The following is a 17,964-nucleotide window of genomic DNA, read 5'->3' as shown; positions in this document are numbered from 1 at the left end:
TGCTGGCAGCCAGCCCGGCACACATAGCTGGGGTGTTTCTGCAGGGCCATCCTGTCCCCGGTCCCGGGTGCGAGCCCTTGGGAGATGCCTCCCCAAAGCTCTGCCTGTGCCCCAGCTGCCCGTACCCTTCCAGCTGGGTGCGCGGCTCCTGGCCGGCGGCACAGAGCAGCTGTACGGTGAGCCCTGGGAAAGCATGGCTCGGGGTCTCCTGGTGGCAATTTTCCTGATGCCTGAGCAAAACCGAAGGTGAATCCTCATCACGCGGGATGCCGACGTTTGGTAACCTGCCATACAGTGGGAGGGAGCAGGAGCCGCCGCCTTCTCCTGGCCGCCTCCCCGCTCTTGTCCCCTGGCATGCCGGTGCCCCCCTCTCCCGCAGTACCCAGCCCCCTGTCCCCACCGGCTGTGCCCCCCAGGACAGACGGTGCCGTGGCCCTGCAGCTGCTACAGGCCCCGCATTTCTCTGGTCAGCCCCTGCACCTTCCTGGGTGGGGGGGGGGAGGGAAGAGGAATGCGTGTCCCCCTGGAGCAGCTGATCCGGGAACCTCATTTTAAACCCCTTACCCTCCTTTGGAAACCGGAGAGGGGCATGCGGGCAGCAGCTGCTGGCGCTGCTGGTCCCCAGGGGATGGCTGGCTGGGGGAGGCATGTGGAGGGGCAGCCAATGTCCCTGTCCCCACACCGCCTGCTGCCTTGGGGTGAGCCCAGGCTACGTGCCAGGAGGGGCCATGCAGGCTGGCACCCCAGGGAGGTCGCTGTCCCCAGCCAGCCCCCCTGGCTGGACACAGGGTACTCCCTTTCTGGCTGTAGGCTTGTCTGCGCAGTGTTGTGTGACACCTCCAGGCAGCTGCCACCTCCACCCTGGGGTGGCCGGGCTGCACGGGTCCTCTATTGCCTCCAGGAGGTGGCATCATGGTTTGGGGGGGGTCAGCTCTGCCAAGACCTGCTCCTCTCCTGGTTTTATTTGCTCTGTCCTGTGCCCTTTGGGTGGACAGTGCCAAAATCAAAGCAGAATGCTGGGGGTGTTAGCATGGCCCTGCTCCCGCGGACCCACTGGTTTGGGTACAGGAGCCCGGGGCTTCGGTGGTGCCTGAGATGTGGGCACCAGTGGCATGGGGAGGGGAAGATTTTCATCCCAGGGCTAGGTTCTGCCCTCTGCACGTGTCAAAGCTTCTTCCTCCTCTCAGCTTGGTGATGTGCTGCAGAGCTGATCACCAGCAAGAGTATGGGGCAGGAGGGGACCAGGACACAGGCAAAGGTGGGACAGGGAAGTCGATCCAGCATCCTCTCCTCACAGCCCCATCTTGTCCCCCCCTCCTCAGTCTCTTTCCCCAGGGGACATTGCTGGGGCTGGGGGACTCTCCGCTTCCCCCAGCGAGTGTTGAGAGGGAAGCGGGGAGGCTTTGAAATGCACTCCTGTAAATAAGCCTTTCTTTCGTGTTGCCCGTCAGTGCTGCGCGAGCCCCGTGGAACTGGAAAGGGTCCCCGTGAAAAGGCTGCGGAGTGTGTTTCAGGCAGATAAGTCCCTGCCTTTGAAGTGTGGCAGGCGGGCAAAAGCACCCTCCTCTTGTAGCTGCTGCCAGCCACTGTGAATTAATCACAGCCCTGTACAGATAAGAGTACAAAGCCTGGCTGAGCACTTCTCCTGCCCGGAGGAGGGGTCTGCGGGGGACCGCTTGGGACCCAGGATGGGGGCTTGAGAGCCTGGAGGGGGTGAGGTGGAGGGCTGGGGAGGGAGAGGGACTAGCTGTGGGGTGGTGAAGAGTCCTTTCTTCCTGGTGGTGGGCTTGGGGGGTGTCCCCTGCGGTGAGACTGGGTTCCTTGGGGACCCTCCACGTGTGCCCCCAAGCACACGGTTTTGGTCCCGTGGGGAGGCGGTGGCACACCTCAGCACCCCTCGGACCCCAGCCAGGCTCCTGCCGGCGTGTGTTAAATCCAAAAGCAGCCTTGGCATGTCTGCAGCTGCCTTCCCTCTCCGGCTGTGCTTCCTCCCTCTCCGCCTGGCGTCCCTGGCCCAGGCTGAGCTGTAAAGCCGCGTCCTCCACCGCCGTCCTCCTCCGGACCCGCTGCCAGCGCTGGGTGGCTGCCAGGTCACGGCTGCTGCCCTTCGTTCCTGTCATTGCCCGTCTTTCCAAAAGGCGGCCCTGGGGAGATGCTCCTCTCTGCCTCGTGCCCATTGCTGGTGGCTGTAAGGACGTTGCGAGGTTTTTCCCCTTGGCGTTTTGGCGAGCGAGAGTCGGGCAGCGGTTATGGCAGCGGGGAGGTGCCTCCTCACCTGGACAAGCCTGGAGGGTGTCTTGCCAAGGGGAGCAAGCGTGCTGCAATGGAAGGAGCCGTCTCCTCTGATGTGTTGTCTCTGCCCTCCTGGTGCTTTCGCTTCCCCTTGCCTTTCATATGGGTTTTAGGTCCCAGCCGTGTCTTGTAGAGCTCCTCAGGGCAGTGGCTTTTCACTAGCACTGGCTGTGGTGGGGCCCAGGCCCGGCAGAAGCTTCTGGATGCTTCAGCATCATGGTTTGTGAAGGAGAGCCGAGGTTTGTGAGGGAGCATCGGGCTCGAGGCAGCAGCAGGACCGGCTGGTGCTGTTGTCTGGCTGTGACCCCGCACCACTGCACGCTTCTTAGCCAGGCGATGTGCTCTCCTCCTCCAAAACCTGTATGGGATGGCAACTCCCTTCTCCAGCCAAGACAAGACCACCCCCGAGGAACCCCCTCTGGGCCTCCTGGGGGAGGATTTTGCCTCTGCCCAGCCGGGGCGTGCTGTGCACCATTGCTCGTTCCACCCAGCTGTCCGGGGGTTGAAGCGTTGCCCGCCGTCCTTTCCCTCATCGTTCCTTTGCCAGGGTTCTCCATGGCTGGCCTAGGAGGTGAGGGACCTCTTGGTGAGGTGAGATGCCTTTGCATCTCCTGGCCTTCTGCTGCCTCCACTAGCCCGCTCGGCTTCTGGGGGACCGGGTCTTAAACCCTCCCCTCTTCAGAGTGAAGCCGTGCCGGGTGCTCGCCCCATGGGGTGGGCTCCTCGCTTGGGTGGAGGGGGCATGTGCGTGGGTTTCTGACACAGCAGCCTCTGGGCTTGCTTTGAGATGATTCACCCCAGCAGGGAGCTTGTAATTTCTTGCCTCTGGTCTCCTCCGTTTGCTTAAAGAGGCAGCAGCCCAACAAGCCGCCCCTCGCTCCTGCTTCTCCGCCTCGGCACGGTCCCAGGGTCCGGCCACCCCCCGGGGCTCCTGCCAGCCCCTCGCAGGAGGCAGCGCTGCCGAGCCGCTGCCTGCAGCCAGCCCGAGGCAGGCAAGAGTGAGGGCAGGAATCCTGAGCGAGAAATTAGTGTGAGTAATTATTAGTATTGGGTAATTATATCAGCGTCAGGATGAGGAGAAAGGTTAATAGGTTTATTTATTTATTTATTTTTGGTAAATGTCTTTTCCCCCGGGTGGGAAGGCAGGCAGGGTAGGCAGGAAGGAGCGTGTTTCCGAGGGGGCTGCTCTGATTAAACCGCATCCTTTCCTCCTTCCCCTGCTCCCAGCTACCCTGCGGGTGTGGGGAGAGGGGGGGAAGTGGTCCCTCTTAGCGTCTCTAAGAGATGGGAAGCACCTTGCGCATCCCATGTGCTTCTCCGCCGTGTTGTGGTCCAAAGAGCCTGTCCCCTTCCCGCCAGCCAGGATGGGTAGGTTCCCATTGGGCTAATCCAGCTAGAAGGGCCCTGATGCCGGGTTCCCACCTCTGCCCCTATGGCAGCGGGTGCTGTGAGCAGTCAGGTCCTCCTGGCATGGGATGGGATGACGTTGGGGTCTACCTGCTGGTGATCTCCTTGTGGTGGGGAGGAGCGGCAGGATGGGTTCACCTACTACGAGCTAACTCAGAAACCCCTCAGTGCCCTGCCTTTTGGCCAACCAGAAAACAACTTGATTGGCAGGTCTTCCAAATTTCATTTTCCTGGATCCCAGACCCGCTTATAGAGCATCCTTAGCGGGAGGAGAGGTGCCAGAGGGAAGGGTTCCCACATGTGCATGCCTGGGGTGGCCCTGTGCCCCCCCACCAGAGCACCCTGACACGTGGCAGGCTGGGCTCCAGCCACGTTTGACTACTGAGAATATTTTTAGGTTCTTCCTGGAGCCTCAAATTAACTGGAAGTGCTTCACGTCTGTTGTTTTTTTTAATACATCTCTTTCCCAGCACTGTGCAGTGCAATAATGTAATGGGGAAATTACCCCGCTAGTTAAAAATTACTGCCAGCGCGACATCCAGCCATAGATCTATTTTAGAACCAGGGTAAAACTATATTGATTCTTCTGTGCCGCAACTGCGGCCCATAAAAGGGTTGGAAAGGTGCGTTTGTCACATTGCCGTAGTGAGGGGGAAGACGGTGCCTTGCTGGGGAGGGGCGATGCTCCCCTCTACCCTCCTCTGGAGAGCTGGCTTGGACAGGACTTTGTAGGGGAGAAGCTGAGAGCTGGGGGAGGGCGACCTGCAAGGGGATGTGGGGAGGCAGGGTGGGGCTCTGGGGGTGATGCTGGGTACCACTGGGCAAGGGGTACCGCAGGGCAGGGGCTGCCATGTGGCCCTGTACCACAGGTGTCTGGGGCTTGACCTCCTCTGATGTTTGGAGTAGGAGCAAATGTGGTCCTGGACCTGGACAGAAAGCCCCCCCGAAAAGGGCAGGCAGAGGCTTTAGGACGAGCTTTCAGCATCTCTGGGTTCCCCAGCACACAGTGGTACCCAGGGTGGGGGTGGTGGGGAGCACAGCCTGTGTAGGGGTCTGGCAGAGGATGCTGAGAAGGCAGGTAAGTACCAGGACCAGTTTGGGTTATGGCAAAGGCTCTTCAGTCCTGTGGCAAGATGTATGGGGGGGGTTTGGCTGTGTCGTGGGCACCCAAGAGTTAGCCTGGCCCTGCATGCCCAGTTGCCATGTACCTCTGGGGAGAGGGCGGCCCCTTTGCTCACTGCTGTGCAGGACTCACGCTCTCTGGTTGCTCAGGGGTCTCTTTCTTAATTAAATACATTTGTTTTGTAAAACTGCCTAAAAATAATCCGGGGCTGGTGCATGCAGGAGGCTGGCGGTGAATCAAAGGCGCTGCTCTAATTAAACGGGCCCCAGTTTGTTTGTGAGCCGCATACATTTCCATGCTAATCAGCTGCACACCGGGATCCTGCTTTCCCGGTCCGTATCTTCCTGATTGGGAACTATGCAAATGCCAGTGGCGATTTATTGCAGGAGGGTGACGAGGTGGCTGGGATGCTGGGGCAGCTGCTGTGGGGGGGCACAAGGGCTCGGGCATGGCTGTGCTGGGCCGTAGGAGTGGGTGTGATGATCAGGGCAGGGCTGTGGGATGCATTTTGGGGGGTGCTTCAAGGCAGTGGATTTGGCCCCGTGCAGCGGGGGGGATCCTGAGTGCTGTGGCTGGGGGTGCTGGACTGGCTCCCTGCATGTGCTGGCAGCAGTGTGGAGCCGATCCTGGGCACCGTTTGCTCCGTCTCGCTGGGCACGCTGCTTCTCCACCTGCCGCTGGGTTTTTTGCAGAATGTGTTGCTGGCGTGACCCCCATCCCATCCCATCCCATCCCATGGGAGCAGACCAGACCCACTGAGCCATTTCTCCAGCACCCTCCCTTGAGGCTGCCCTGTGCTGGGGGACTGCCCGAGTCTGGGGGTATCGCAAGTGATAGCATTAGCAGGAAGCATCTCTTGCTCATGGAGGTGGCAATCAGGTTATGGCAAGTAGCACAGCTGAGTTTAGCCCCTGCTTGGTGGGTGCCTCCAGCCCCGTGGTGCCTCCTGATGTGGTTATTGCTGGTACAGCCAGAAACCAGTGTACTTAGGAAGAGCTTTAACGTAATAGTGAGCTGTAAGGGGATTAAAGCCTTTGCCACGTTCCTGCTCAGGGAACAAAGGCGCTTTCTGAACCTCTGTTGACCCCCAGCTTCCTTGAGACCCTCTTGACTTCCCTGGTCACGAGCCCAAGCATTTCCTCTGATGGATGGGGGGATGCGAGCCCTGCCTGCATGAGCTGCAGCATCCCGCCCGGCTGGGGCTTGGTGCTGTGCGGCGTGGAAGCCGCTTTCAGTACCGCTGCGGCAAGATGGGGTTTGATGCTTTGCTGCAAGCTGGGGGCTCGTCTGTGCCGTGCTGCAAGTTGGAGGGGCTTTGGGGCTGAGTAGCAGTGGGGGAAGCAGGGCAGCACGTAGAGGGGTGCAGCGTGAGAACCACGGATGTGGCTTCCCTCCCTGGAGAGAGGTGAACACCATCAGCATTAACATGGTGCGAATGCACCAGACAAATGCAAAAAAAGGGAAGAAAACGTTGCAGTTTGGCCTTCTGGAAAGGGTCGGGATGTTTGCAGAGCGGCTGCTACTTTGATGTGCTGCAGTGGCTGTGGCGTGGCCATGCCGGTATGGGACGGAGGGGCGGCATCCCTAACGCGGCACGTTCCCCATCCCACTCCGTGGGTGGGGGCTGAGGTGCACGTGGGACCTTCCTCACCCCTCCTTGCTCTCCCTGCAGATCCTGGTGGACTTGCCGGCCGAGAGGAAGCACCAAGCGCTGCAGTACGAGAACGTCGTGGCCCATGAGGGCAGCTCCATCCTGCGAGACCTGGTGCTGAGTCCTGACCGCCAGCACATCTACGCCATGACCGAGAAACAGGTAAGGGGAGGGGACAGCAGCCCCTCTGCTCTCCTGACTCGGCAGCTCACATTGCTGCCCCAGCCTGCGGTCCCATGTGCTGGGAAACCTTTCGGGTGTCTCCCCGGTGGGGTCTGGCCTTTGCTTCCTGGGGTCAGGGCTGCCTGGGGACTCCTGTCCCAGGGCAGGGAGGCAGCTCCTCCCTTCTCCTCTCTGCAAAAACACTGCCCCGAGGCACTGACTCTGTGGCCCTGCTGCTCCTCTCCTCGCTGGGGCCGTGCCCCGGGCATTAACTGTTAGCAGCAGCTGCTTGAAATCCCCATGGTCCCTGGGGACCAAGGACTTCCTGACCCTTCCTTGCTGCCAGGGGCTGGCCATAAACCTCCTCCCTGTTCTGGCCATCTCCTCCTGAGCAGGGTTTTTGCAGGTTAGCAGAAGGTCCTTGCTCCAAATGGGTTTTTCTCCTCTGGGGTGGCTGCTTTTGCATCTCGGGGCGGAGGGGACATGGGGCTGGTGTGTCCCCAGACCCTGGCATGCACCCCTTGGTCCCTGCCTCTGCTCACGCTGAGCCAACCGGAGGCACAGACCTGATCCGCATCCAGCGCTGCTGTCCTGGCAGTGCGATCGGGACTCATGGTAGGAAGTTTTGGTTGGCTTTGTGAGTGTCTGCGTGATCCCCGACCTGTGCGTGAGCTTGTTGGTGCAAGTTCATCCATCCACGGCCTTCACTGCAGCAGGTGAAGCAGGTTCACGCCATGGTGGTGGCACTTTTTTGGATCCCTGTCAGCGGGGATGCAAGCCATGCCCAGTGGGGTGACACGGGGTGGCCGTGCTGGGACGTGGTGTTGGATGTGTCCTGCAGCATCTCCGCTCCTCTGCCCAGCGGAGGTATCTGTGAGCGGGACCGCAGCGGAGCTCGGAGCATAACAGGTCTCCTGGCTGCCAGCCCGGGGGCTTGGGAGAGGGAAGGATGCTGGAGTAGGGCCGTGCGTTTGTCTAGACAGCCCCGTGGGGACAGCAGAGCCCTTTCCCTCCTCCTCCCAGTGCCTGTCTCTGGTTTCTGCTCCCCTGCAGGAAATCTGCAGCTTTCCAGGCGAGGCAGAAACTGCGTTTGGGCTTGTCCGTGCAGCTGTCCTGGGCTGTGTTTCTGTCCCAGCCCTGGCTCAGCTAAGCCTCTGCTCTGTGGGGGAGATGTTGGAGATATGGATGCCGGGGGGGGGGTGGTTATGCTGACCTGGACTGGGGATCTCCCCCAGGGACCACCACGGTTGCTGGGAGCTGGCACATGCCTGTGTGGGCTCTGCCTGGGGGGGACCTGCTGCCGACCCCCTCACCACCGCCTGCCTGAAGCAATGTCAGGGACAAACAAATGGAATGCTACAGGTATCCTCATCGGTATGCAAACCGAAGGGCACTGTTTGGCCAGCCTTATCCCAGCCCTGTAGGCATCATGCTGAGCCCATGCCCTGCTGGGCTGGGAGGAGGGAGAGCACCCCAGGTTTAGCCTTCGATAGAGAAGTTTGCAAATTTTAATTAACGAGCGAGTCCTGCCCTATGGGAGCAGTGGGGAAACTGAGGCACGAGCGCGGCAGGTGCGGGCAGCTGCTCGGTGCTGCCAGCTCCTCGCAGCAGGCGAGCAGGCAGCTCCCTGCACCCCCTCCCCGTCCCCCCTCTTCTCCTCCCCTCTCCTTAATAAAACCCACTCTCTTCCCTACTACAGCTTGGTGTTATCAGAGTGCTGGTGGAAAGTAATTAAATGAACAGTTGTAACAGAGCTCGGAGGGCTAGGAGAATGAGGGGATTTTAATCAAATCTGGAGGAGCAATTAATAAAGGACTGGTAACCCTTCCAGAGCAGGGCTGCAGCAGCTGTGGGGTGCCTGGCTGGTGCGGGGCTGAGCCGGCACAGCCTGCTCCCACAACCCCGCAAAGATATAATGGTGGAAGGAGCTTGATTGGGGTAAAAGCCTCCCTGGGGTGGAAATGTTGCCTGCAAATGTGATTCCCGGGAGAGGAGTGGGTGATGGTGGGGGCTCAGCCTGCTCCCCGCCACTGCCTCCTCTCTAATGGGCGGGAGCTGTGGGCCAGGGTGAGTCCCATCTCTGGTGGGGTCTAGGCATGGACACAGCGGAGAAACACACGGCCCGTCCCCCTTCACTCCCTGCCTGTTCCCCACAGGTGACTCGGGTGCCGGTGGAGAGCTGCGAGCAGTACGAGAGCTGTGAGCTGTGCCTGGGCTCCCGGGACCCCCACTGCGGCTGGTGTGTCCTCCACAACATGTAAGTTCTGCAGGCTCGGCCCCAGAGCCGCGCCAGCAAACCATGGTTTGCAAACCGTGTCCGTCCCCACCGCTGGTCTCCTTAGGGATAGATCTCCTGGACTTCAGTTCTGAACCGTGGAGGGGATGGAGTGGTGCAAAGGGTCTGTCATCCCTTCCCACAGTACCCGGGCAGTGCTCACGAGCACCCATGTGCAGTGCAGCCACCAGCAGGGCCCCTTTAATCCTGCCCACGGGCTCCCGGGTTCGTCATCCTTGTGCCAATAAGAAAAGCTGAACGTAAAAGACCCCAGAAGTCCCCAGTGCTGGCACCAGGGGAAAGCAGAGCTCCCATATGGGCCTCAGGCATCCGAGGTCCCTAGCTGGGCATCACCTCCATACCAAAGGGTCTGTTTGCCATGGTGTCAGCCCAGAGCCACGCAGGACCCTGGGGGATTCTCCTCCTCACCGTGGTGGTTTCATCCCCCTCCAGATGCTCACGCAAGGACCGGTGTGAGCGGGCCGACGAGCCCCAGCGCTTCGCCTCCGACCTGCGGCAGTGCGTCCAGCTCACCGTCCAGCCAAAGAACATCTCGGTCACCATGTCGGAGGTCCCGGTAAGGCACCTCTGCTGCCCGCAGACCCCTGGCAGCCACCTCCTGACCCTCTGGAGGCAACGGCTGCAAATGTGGCAATTAAAAATAAGTAATGAGTATATGACAAAGAGGGAGAAAGGGGAAGAGAGATCCGAGACAAATAAAACACAGCAAAGTGCAGGGCATTGACGAGGGCTGGCCTATTGATGGAGATAATAAACCAGTTGATGATTATTCAGAACAGACATAACCGAGCAATAAATACTTCTCCATAATACAAACACCAACATCAGAGATGCAATTCATAGGCCAGCGATCTATCTAGCTCAATAGCCTGTCTCTGACCCTGGCCTGCAGTAGATATTTTGGGATGAGACTTCAATGCACAACTTGCTGCTCTCTCTGTGCAGACAGAAAGGATGATGGACTTCCCCGAAGTATTTTCCAGGCCATTAGCACTGTGAAGAAAATACAAACCAGCATATACTAGCAATAAAGTTTTGAAAACTGCCACGTCTGGATATCTGGCACTCAGGAGTCCTAAAAGAATTGGCCAAGGAGTTCCGTGGCCTGCAGATATTTGTAATGATATGACTTTGTGATAAATAAATGAATGTTGAGAAAAGCCCCGGAAACAGGAAAGGTGCTTGTTTTTTTGCCCAGATGCAGAAAGGACCAAATGGTCAGAGGCTTCTTAGTTTGATGTCAGGTTTAGAAAAACTGAAGGAAAAAAACTGGTGCAGGATTCAACTGATAAAGATTTAAGGATAGGAATATAATTAATGCCAGTCAACATGGTTTTATGTCAAACAAACCACATTTTGTTTTTTGATGCAATTATGACTTGAATTAGAAGAGGGACTGCGGGGATGTGATGTCTTTAGGCTTCTACAAGGCATTTGACTTGGTACAACACAACGTTCTGATGAAAAATTAGCATTATACAATATTGATAAAGCACATGTTAAGTGGATTAAGAACTGGCTCTGTGACAGATCTCAAAAAGTCCTTGTCAGACAGGAATTGTCACCGGATGGAAACAGTTTGGAAAGTGCTTCTGCAGGGGCTAACGTTCATTGGTAACGTGGAGATAAATGCGAGATGGCTGCGGATGGGACCCGCCGGGACTGAGGGGGTGGCACGGGGTGAGATTTCCTTCAGAGCAGAGATTTCCTTGGGTTTGAGTGGTGCTGGTCTAGCAGGGAAATTGGAGTTTGATATTGCCAAGTCTAAAGTTAGACATGGAGGGAGAAGACGGGCATTTGCCCAGCGTCCTCGAAAGTGGTGCTGGGGCTGAGCCCTCGCTGTGGGGCTCTTGATGCTCCTTGGGTGAAGCCAGGAGCTGGGCGGTGTTTTGACCTCTCAGGTGGTTATCTCCCTGACCGATGGTAGGATGCTGTGCAGAGATCTGGTGTCGTTGACATGGGGATGCTGCGCTCGGGCTGGAGTCCAGCTTTTAAAGGGAGAGGCCGAAAACCTCCCATAAACATCATGTAAATGAGTTGAAGGCTGCAGAAAATGCCTTGCAGTGAGAGACTTCCAGAGCTCAATCTGCTTAGCTTATCAAAAAGAAGATTAAGAGGTGACTTGATTACAGAGTATAAGTGCCTTTACAAGGAGCAAATATCAGGGACTAAAGGGCTTTTTAATCTATCAAGGAAAGGCATAACAAGAACTAATGGCTGGAAGCTGTGAAAAATTCAAATTAGAAATAAGGCAAGCGTTTTGTAAAGTGAGAAGTGCTGACCCTGGGAATGACTTTGCGAAGGAATAGGTGGATTCCTCCCCTCCTCAGCTCTGCCGGAGCGGATGCCTTTCCACGAAACACTCTAGCCCCAGCGCTGTGCTTTGCCTCTGTAGAGAGATGAGGTGTAACGGCTTATGGTGTGGTGAGGGCAGAGGATGGGAGGCTGTGAGTCATTCTGTCTTTTAACCCGTTTAAATCTGCGCTCCTTGCTTGAGCAGGGAGGTCCATGGATGGAGCTCACTTACAAAAGCCTGGAGCAGGTCTCCTCACCACGTGTGGGTGGCAGAGGAGGGATTGCACCCCTGGTCTTTTCTGCTGGCTGGACTTACACATAGCTGACACAGAGGAGTCTTTTTCGCTAGTTTTCTGTGTTGATGCTCTTGCCTCTCTTCCCCAGCTGGTCCTGCAGGCCTGGAACGTCCCAGACCTCTCAGCAGGAGTCAACTGTTCCTTTGAAGACTTCACCGAGTCCGAGAGCCGCATTGAAGATGGGAAGATTTACTGCAGCTCTCCCTCTGCCAAGGACGTCATCCCCATCACCAGGGGCCGAGGTGAGCTTGTGCCCGGGGCGGGAAGAAACCCCGAGACAAACCTTGTCCCACTTGTTGCCCTACAGGCAGATCCAGAGGAGGAGAGTCCTCCTGTGACAACACTCACTGGCCCCTGAGCAGGACCCGAGTTGGGTTCTCGGGGTGTAGGAGAAGGACATTGCTGCTCACGGGCGACTGGTCCTTGGTCTCCTCCAAGCCATGAGCACAGCTACTTGCTGACACTGTAGTTGTCTGTGCACCAGTCCTGGGCACCCTGCCCTCGTTCCTGCCTATGGACCATTCCTGGGCAGATATCCTGTAGGTGGCCGTGGGCTCTAGGACATTCTGCTGACCCCAGAACTGTTAAGCTCCCCTTCAGTACCACCAGTACAACTGAAGGCACCTGCCTCCATGCCAGCAAGTTTCAGTTAACTGAAGGGGCTCAGAGCTGTACTTGGGCTCTGCTGGCCTGTTTGGTGGCTGAGTGGGGGTGGGTGAACACTCTTTTTATTGCCAAATTTGGGGGATTTTGTTAGTTAACTGGGCTGAGTGGTCGTGCCAAGCTCCCTCCAGCCCATCACAAGCCTTGGGCTGAATGCTGGGCTGTGCACCATGTCCTTTCTGATGCCTTTTTCTGCCTGGGTCTCTCCCAGGGGACAAGCGAGTGGTGAAGCTCTACCTGAAATCGAAGGAGACGGGGAAGAAGTTTGCCTCTGTGGATTTTGTTTTCTACAACTGCAGCGTCCATCAGTCGTAAGTGGCCTGCGCTTTGCAAGAGCGCTCTGGGAACAGATTGGTGGGATAATGTGAGACTGGGAGAGAGATCTCAGCTTTGTGGGTGCTGATCTTGCAAGAGGAAAGGGCAGTCGAGTACAGTGGTGTTTGCAGTGAAAAACCTCCTTTTGCCCTTGTAAACTGGGACAGTGACCAGAGTACCCGCAGTTGGTTTGGGCATGTGGGAATGTGTAGCATCAGGGCAGAACCTCACTTAAAAACAGGGCTTTAGGTTTGGCAAAGCTTTGGAAGAAAAAGCGAGTTTACTGCATTGCAGACTGTAGCAATCCATGTGACCGAAAATGCCAAGCATCTTGTTATTCCTGGAAACAGTTAATAGGAGTGACTTGGCGATGCAAAAGGAGAAGCCTGTGTTTTCCTGCGACTGTACCTGCTTCCCAGGCTTGCTGGAGAGTGAGCTGGAAAGTTACAGCAACATGAGATGGAACATGCTGCATGTCCTGGGGCGTTTACCCAAGAATTTCCTAACTGGAAGTAATTGTGAATTTGCTTTCTTGTCAGGCTGCCGTGAAATCTACTCCACATACGGGTTTTTAGGCAGTTTGATATATGCATGTGATAAAATAGAGGAGGTGTGGATTATTGATGTGCTGTCTAAGCAGGGTGCCTAAAGCCCCTAACAGCGAGCTCCTGATGAGGAGCTGCGGACCGTGTGCTTGAGTGGCAGGGAGATGGCTCTGCTGTGGGAACGTCTCGGAGGAGATGCTGGGGTGTGTTTGGGCAAAGAATTTGGAGCTCAAGAATGCAAGCGATTTCATTACGCTGCCAGAAACCTCCCATGGATGGTGGCCTCCGGCTGATCAGTAATTATAGATAAGCAAATGCAGAGTGATCTCTTTTGGATGGCTTTTTGCAAAGTGTCTAGCCTGGCTTGGGAGGCTCTGCTGCAGGTTGCTCCTCCAAAGCCTGTTCGGGTTTTCCACGCTGATCAGGAAAAAGCAGGTGAAATGCGGGTGCCCTGGCTGGGTACCTGCAGTGAGCTCCGAGGGGGATGCATCAGAGGAGAGCCCCTGCAAACCTTGTGCATCACAGGGATTTCTGCCCTGCCCACTCTGCACAGGGAGCAGTTCTCAGCTCCTGGGAGTGCTGTGCCAGCGAGGGAGGAGAAAGTTTGCAAACTTGACTTTCTCCCTCACCTTGACTCTGAGATGAGCTTTGTCTCCCTTCACGTCGTGTGGTTTCAATAACGTTAGCTCAGCTTTGGCTCGGGCTGGCTGCATGTCATTATTTTGCAAATCAAAAAGCAGATGTGACTTTTATTTTTCTAAATGAAAGAAAGAAGAGTTTTAAGTACAAATGGCATCAGATTCGGTCCAATCGGGGCTCCAGCATTTTGGTCCAGCAGGAAGAGGTGGTGAGGGAATTGGCATTTTATTTTATGTGCCTGACACAGGAGGGGAAAAAAACCCACCATCCCCTCCTTCTCCCCCAAACAAACCTACAACAAAGAGCCCTGACTGATTTATTACTGCGTTGATGTTTAATTTTGGATGCATTATTTAAAAAGGCTAATTATGGATGCATTAATATTTATGGGCTTCAGTTGGAGCTGATAGAAAAGTCCATGTTCTAGGCTGGTGAACATTATTATTATTATTTTCTTTACGTCAAGAATTTTAGGGTTTGGAGGCAGTTTTAACTATGTGACCTGCAGTTGAGTCATAGCCAAAGAGCATGACAATACCTAGGATGATGCAATACTTTTAAATACCATTTGCAGACAGGCGTCTTTAATGGATCTCTTCGGAGTTAATAGCCTTTCAGATCCAGGTTTCATATTTTGTGGAGGAAAATCTATACGTCAGCCTGATAAATTCTGTATTAGGAACAATATGCTTTTCCACGAGGCTAATGTTTTTCCTGTGGAGATCTCTGATCACTGTGCATTATGTTTTCTTTTTATATTTGGGCAGCTTTGCTTAGGTTGGAAGCCAGAGGCCTGTGTGTCAAATCATTTCTCAGCTGAGGACGAAACATTTAGGCGAGATTTTTCAGATGGTTGTGGAGAGATGGGAGGATTATAAGGCACCTCTTTACTGGTGTCAGCTGGGGTAGCTCCAGGAAGGCCAATGCAGCTCCACCATGTACGCCGGGGAAAGTCTGACCCTTCTTATTTTCAGTAGACATCTGGAAAGGCATCAGCAAAATGCACTGCTAGAGCCCTTTTGCAGGCTGTGGGGCTGGTCCTACTGCTGTGCGAGCATCCTGGCTCTCTTGTTTCTCACCACCCTGCAGAACTCTTCCTCCTATGCATTTTCAAAGACTGCTGGAACCAGCTTGGTCCAGGGAGGGGTTGCAGAAGGGAAGATACGTCTAATCCCTTCTCCTACAGGGAAGGAGGGGCACAGGGGAGGTTGTGCTGCCTGTATGTTTGGCTTGTGATGGTCCAGGCTGGGGGGGGTGCCTTCCAGGTAGAGCCCCATTGCTATCTCATCTGTTATTGCAGGGCTTTATAGTGTCACCCGGTGTGAGGGCACTGTCCCCATCGCAGACCAGCATCACTGACTCCCAGGGTAGTTCTCCATGCAGGGTCCCTGGGACCCCTGGTCTGGGACTCGCACCCTCTCTGGGGCTCCATTCCTTGCTCCAGCAGGGTCACCTGGTAAGCTTTTGGGGGTCCCAGCTCAGTGTACCACACCCTGTCAGCCTCAGAGCTCCCATGGGGCTCAGGCAGACCTTTCCAGGCAGTGGCATCTTTTGGGCATCTTGGTCTTGAAGGCTCGTTCATCAGGCAGGGGATGTTTCTGGCTGAGCTGCGAGAGATGCGTTGAACGGGGGAGTGGAAACCTGGAGGTTGATACAGAAAAATGGGTCCCTTGCAAAGGGGGATCTGGGTGGCTGAGGGTCGCTGCCAGCCCATGACGGGGAGCAGGGCTGCCCATGCAGGCTCGCCTGCAGCTCCTGGGGACAAGCTCTGGTTCCTGGCGTGGAGGACAGGATGGAAAACCCTCTGGCAGGGGCTGGGGTGGGTTCCCTTGGGGGTTTCCTGTGGGGCACTGATCAAGCGCAGACATTTAAAGACCGCTCGCCGCCTTTGATCGTCTAATGAATCAGCCCGTGTCCAGCACGTGTGCAGGCAGATGTTGAGGTCGTCTTTGTCAGCGTTAAACTCCCTCTTCAAAGCATTGGTGGGAAAATGAGTCCCCTTTCAAGATAAAGACGTAACACCAGGCTCCCTGCCTGCCTCTGGCAGAGTCCGCACTTGCTGGTGAGATGGGCAAGTGGGGAATCCTCCTGGAAAGCCAGCGAGCAATTCCAGGAAATACCAAGATGTATTTCTTCCCGCTATTTCCATGTTTGCTCTCTGGGTTTCTCCTTGGGAAACTGCTCTGTAAATGTTGTTGCGGTTTGGCTTTTTGGAGAGCATGACTGCAGGAGGGGGGCTGGCAAGTGGAGGGGGACAGGGAAGAAGATGAGAGCCTTCAGTGCTTCCTTCGATGCTATGGGTAGGTTTTGCAGCGCTGCTGGTTTCTCAAGTGCTGGCATGCCCAGTGCATCACCAGTCTCCCCACCAGGATGACCAGCCATTTTAATGTGGAAGCAAAAATCCAGGTGGTTGCACAGGGGAAGGGGGAAAATCACATGGCAGCGGGTCTGATGCCAAGAGGGGATCCAAGCAGCCTGGAAACCTGTGCTGGTGCACGCCTGTGCTGTGTCTCCTATCTGGGAGGTGGTCATGATTCTACCAGCCTCATGGTTGTGTCTTGCTGCAGTGACAGTTGTGACACCCAGGTCCCATCAGCTGCAGGGTGCTGAATTTCTCCAAGGCTGGAACAAGTGGCAGATGTGCCAAGCGGCTCTAACTCCTCCTGGCCAGAGAGATGTGACTCTGCTGTGGCCCTGTCCCACAGGTCAGGCTTTCCCTATAAGCCTCCATTAAGTAAACAGGATTTTAGTGCATGTCCCAGGGGCTGGGAGGAGCGGGGCTGTGTTGGGAGGGCAGGGCTGGGCTGCTCTGGTGGCCGAGGCACTCGGTGGTGCCCGTGGGATGATGCCAGCCCTCGTGCCGCTGGGCTCCTCGCTGCAGCCTTTCCAGCTGCCTGCACCTCCAGGCTGCCCGCGCTGCCGAGCTGCCTGCACACGCCGGGGCTGCTTCTCCGCTGGCCCAGTGCTGCTCGTTTCCAGATGCTTACAGATGCTTTCTTTTCAAAGGCATGGACAGATGGCTGCAAGCAGTTGAGTGAGTGTATCTGAGTTAGCACGGCTGAGCTGCGAGGCGGTAACAGATCCCAGTGTATTCCTGAGCTAGGGCAGGTGCAAAATCCTGTAGGATGGCCCCAGAGACTGCTTGGGATAACCTGGTTTATGTCACGTTTGTTGTGAATGAGGAGGGTTGGTACAGTCTGGTGTTGTGTTTCAGTGAGGGGAGGCAGCTGAGTGTGTTTCAAGTGAATTACCTTAAAAACCAGAGCCTGGTTCTGCATCCTCCAGCCAGTGTGATGGTGGATGCCCTAGACCACCCTGCATCGGGTCTGTGTGCCCAACCCCTACCCTGTGAATAAGGCCCTTGGCAAAACCCAGCAGGGATAGAAAAGCATTGGGCTGGCGTGAAAGAAATGGCAGAAACAGACTGAGATGGGCATGGATGGAGGGAGGCGAGAGCTGATCTCCCACCCCACGCCTTTGCCGGCTTTGGGTCTGGGCACCCGTCGGGACGGGCAGGGCTGCCTGTAGGTCCATGTAGGGGCCTGGGGGGCATTGACCGTCTGTTCCCGCTGCTTTTCAGGATTTCCCCCTCTCCCTGGGGCAGAGAGATGGCTATAAAGCCCAAAGCGCTGCAGTTCAGCCCCTCACCCCTGACAGCTGCTGCTCCAGATGCAGGCTATGCCGGAGCTGAATATTCGCTAAGGATGCATCCTCCTGCCAAGAGGAGGTCTGAGGAGCAGTCGGGGGGCTCGCAGGCGGGCTGTGCTGTACGCACACAGATGCTGTTTACATCAGCACCGTGTTGATAATTTCCCTTTTCAATGGATCTGCCCTGCTCTGCTCTTGGTGCCGTTCCGCTTGCCCCCGTCCCTCCTCCCTGCGCTTCGCTCTGTGTCCTTCCTCCAGGAACGCGCTGCTCCGTGGGAATAGCCTCAGTGTCTGTGCGCGCACGCGTGTGTGTGCAATGCTCACACCCCCCATCCCTCTCGTGTTTGCTGCTCAGCCCTAACTCACCCCTGCGGACGCCGGTTTTGTTTTCTGCCTTCCCCGCTCAGTGCACTGAAGAGCACAGGGCTCCTTTGGGCACATGGCACGCCTGGGGCTGGGAGCGCGGGAAGGAGAGAGTGTGGGAAGAAGAGTGAGCAAGGAGCTTGGATCTGGCGCCGCTGGCTTCCCGTGCTTCCCATCAGCTGCAGCATCACTTCGGATTGGACATGGAGACAGCTGCGACCTCGCCGTGGTGGCTGGAGATGCCTTCTGCAGAGTTGCCCGCACGCTCA

The 17,964-nt window shown here is 56.4% G+C and overlaps 1 protein-coding gene across 3 annotated transcripts in view; it reads left to right on the top strand.

Annotated features, from left to right (window-relative positions):
* The window catches only part of PLXNA1 (plexin A1), a 125,238-nt gene that overhangs the window by 46,538 nt on the left and 60,736 nt on the right, over nt 1-17,964 (top strand). For all 3 annotated transcript variants that reach the window (XM_069812162.1, XM_069812160.1, XM_069812161.1), the window contains exons 4-8: nt 6,495-6,635; nt 8,792-8,892; nt 9,364-9,487; nt 11,611-11,764; nt 12,397-12,496. In XM_069812162.1, the coding sequence (XP_069668263.1) occupies nt 6,495-6,635; nt 8,792-8,892; nt 9,364-9,487; nt 11,611-11,764; nt 12,397-12,496 (620 nt within the window). The remainder of the gene's footprint in view (nt 1-6,494; nt 6,636-8,791; nt 8,893-9,363; nt 9,488-11,610; nt 11,765-12,396; nt 12,497-17,964) is intronic.

Source organism: Haliaeetus albicilla, chromosome 24, assembly GCF_947461875.1.
Source record: "Haliaeetus albicilla chromosome 24, bHalAlb1.1, whole genome shotgun sequence".
NCBI lineage: Eukaryota > Metazoa > Chordata > Aves > Accipitriformes > Accipitridae > Haliaeetus > Haliaeetus albicilla.
The sequence above is the reverse complement of the archived record's forward strand: the minus strand, read 5'-3'. Positions and strand labels throughout refer to the sequence as shown.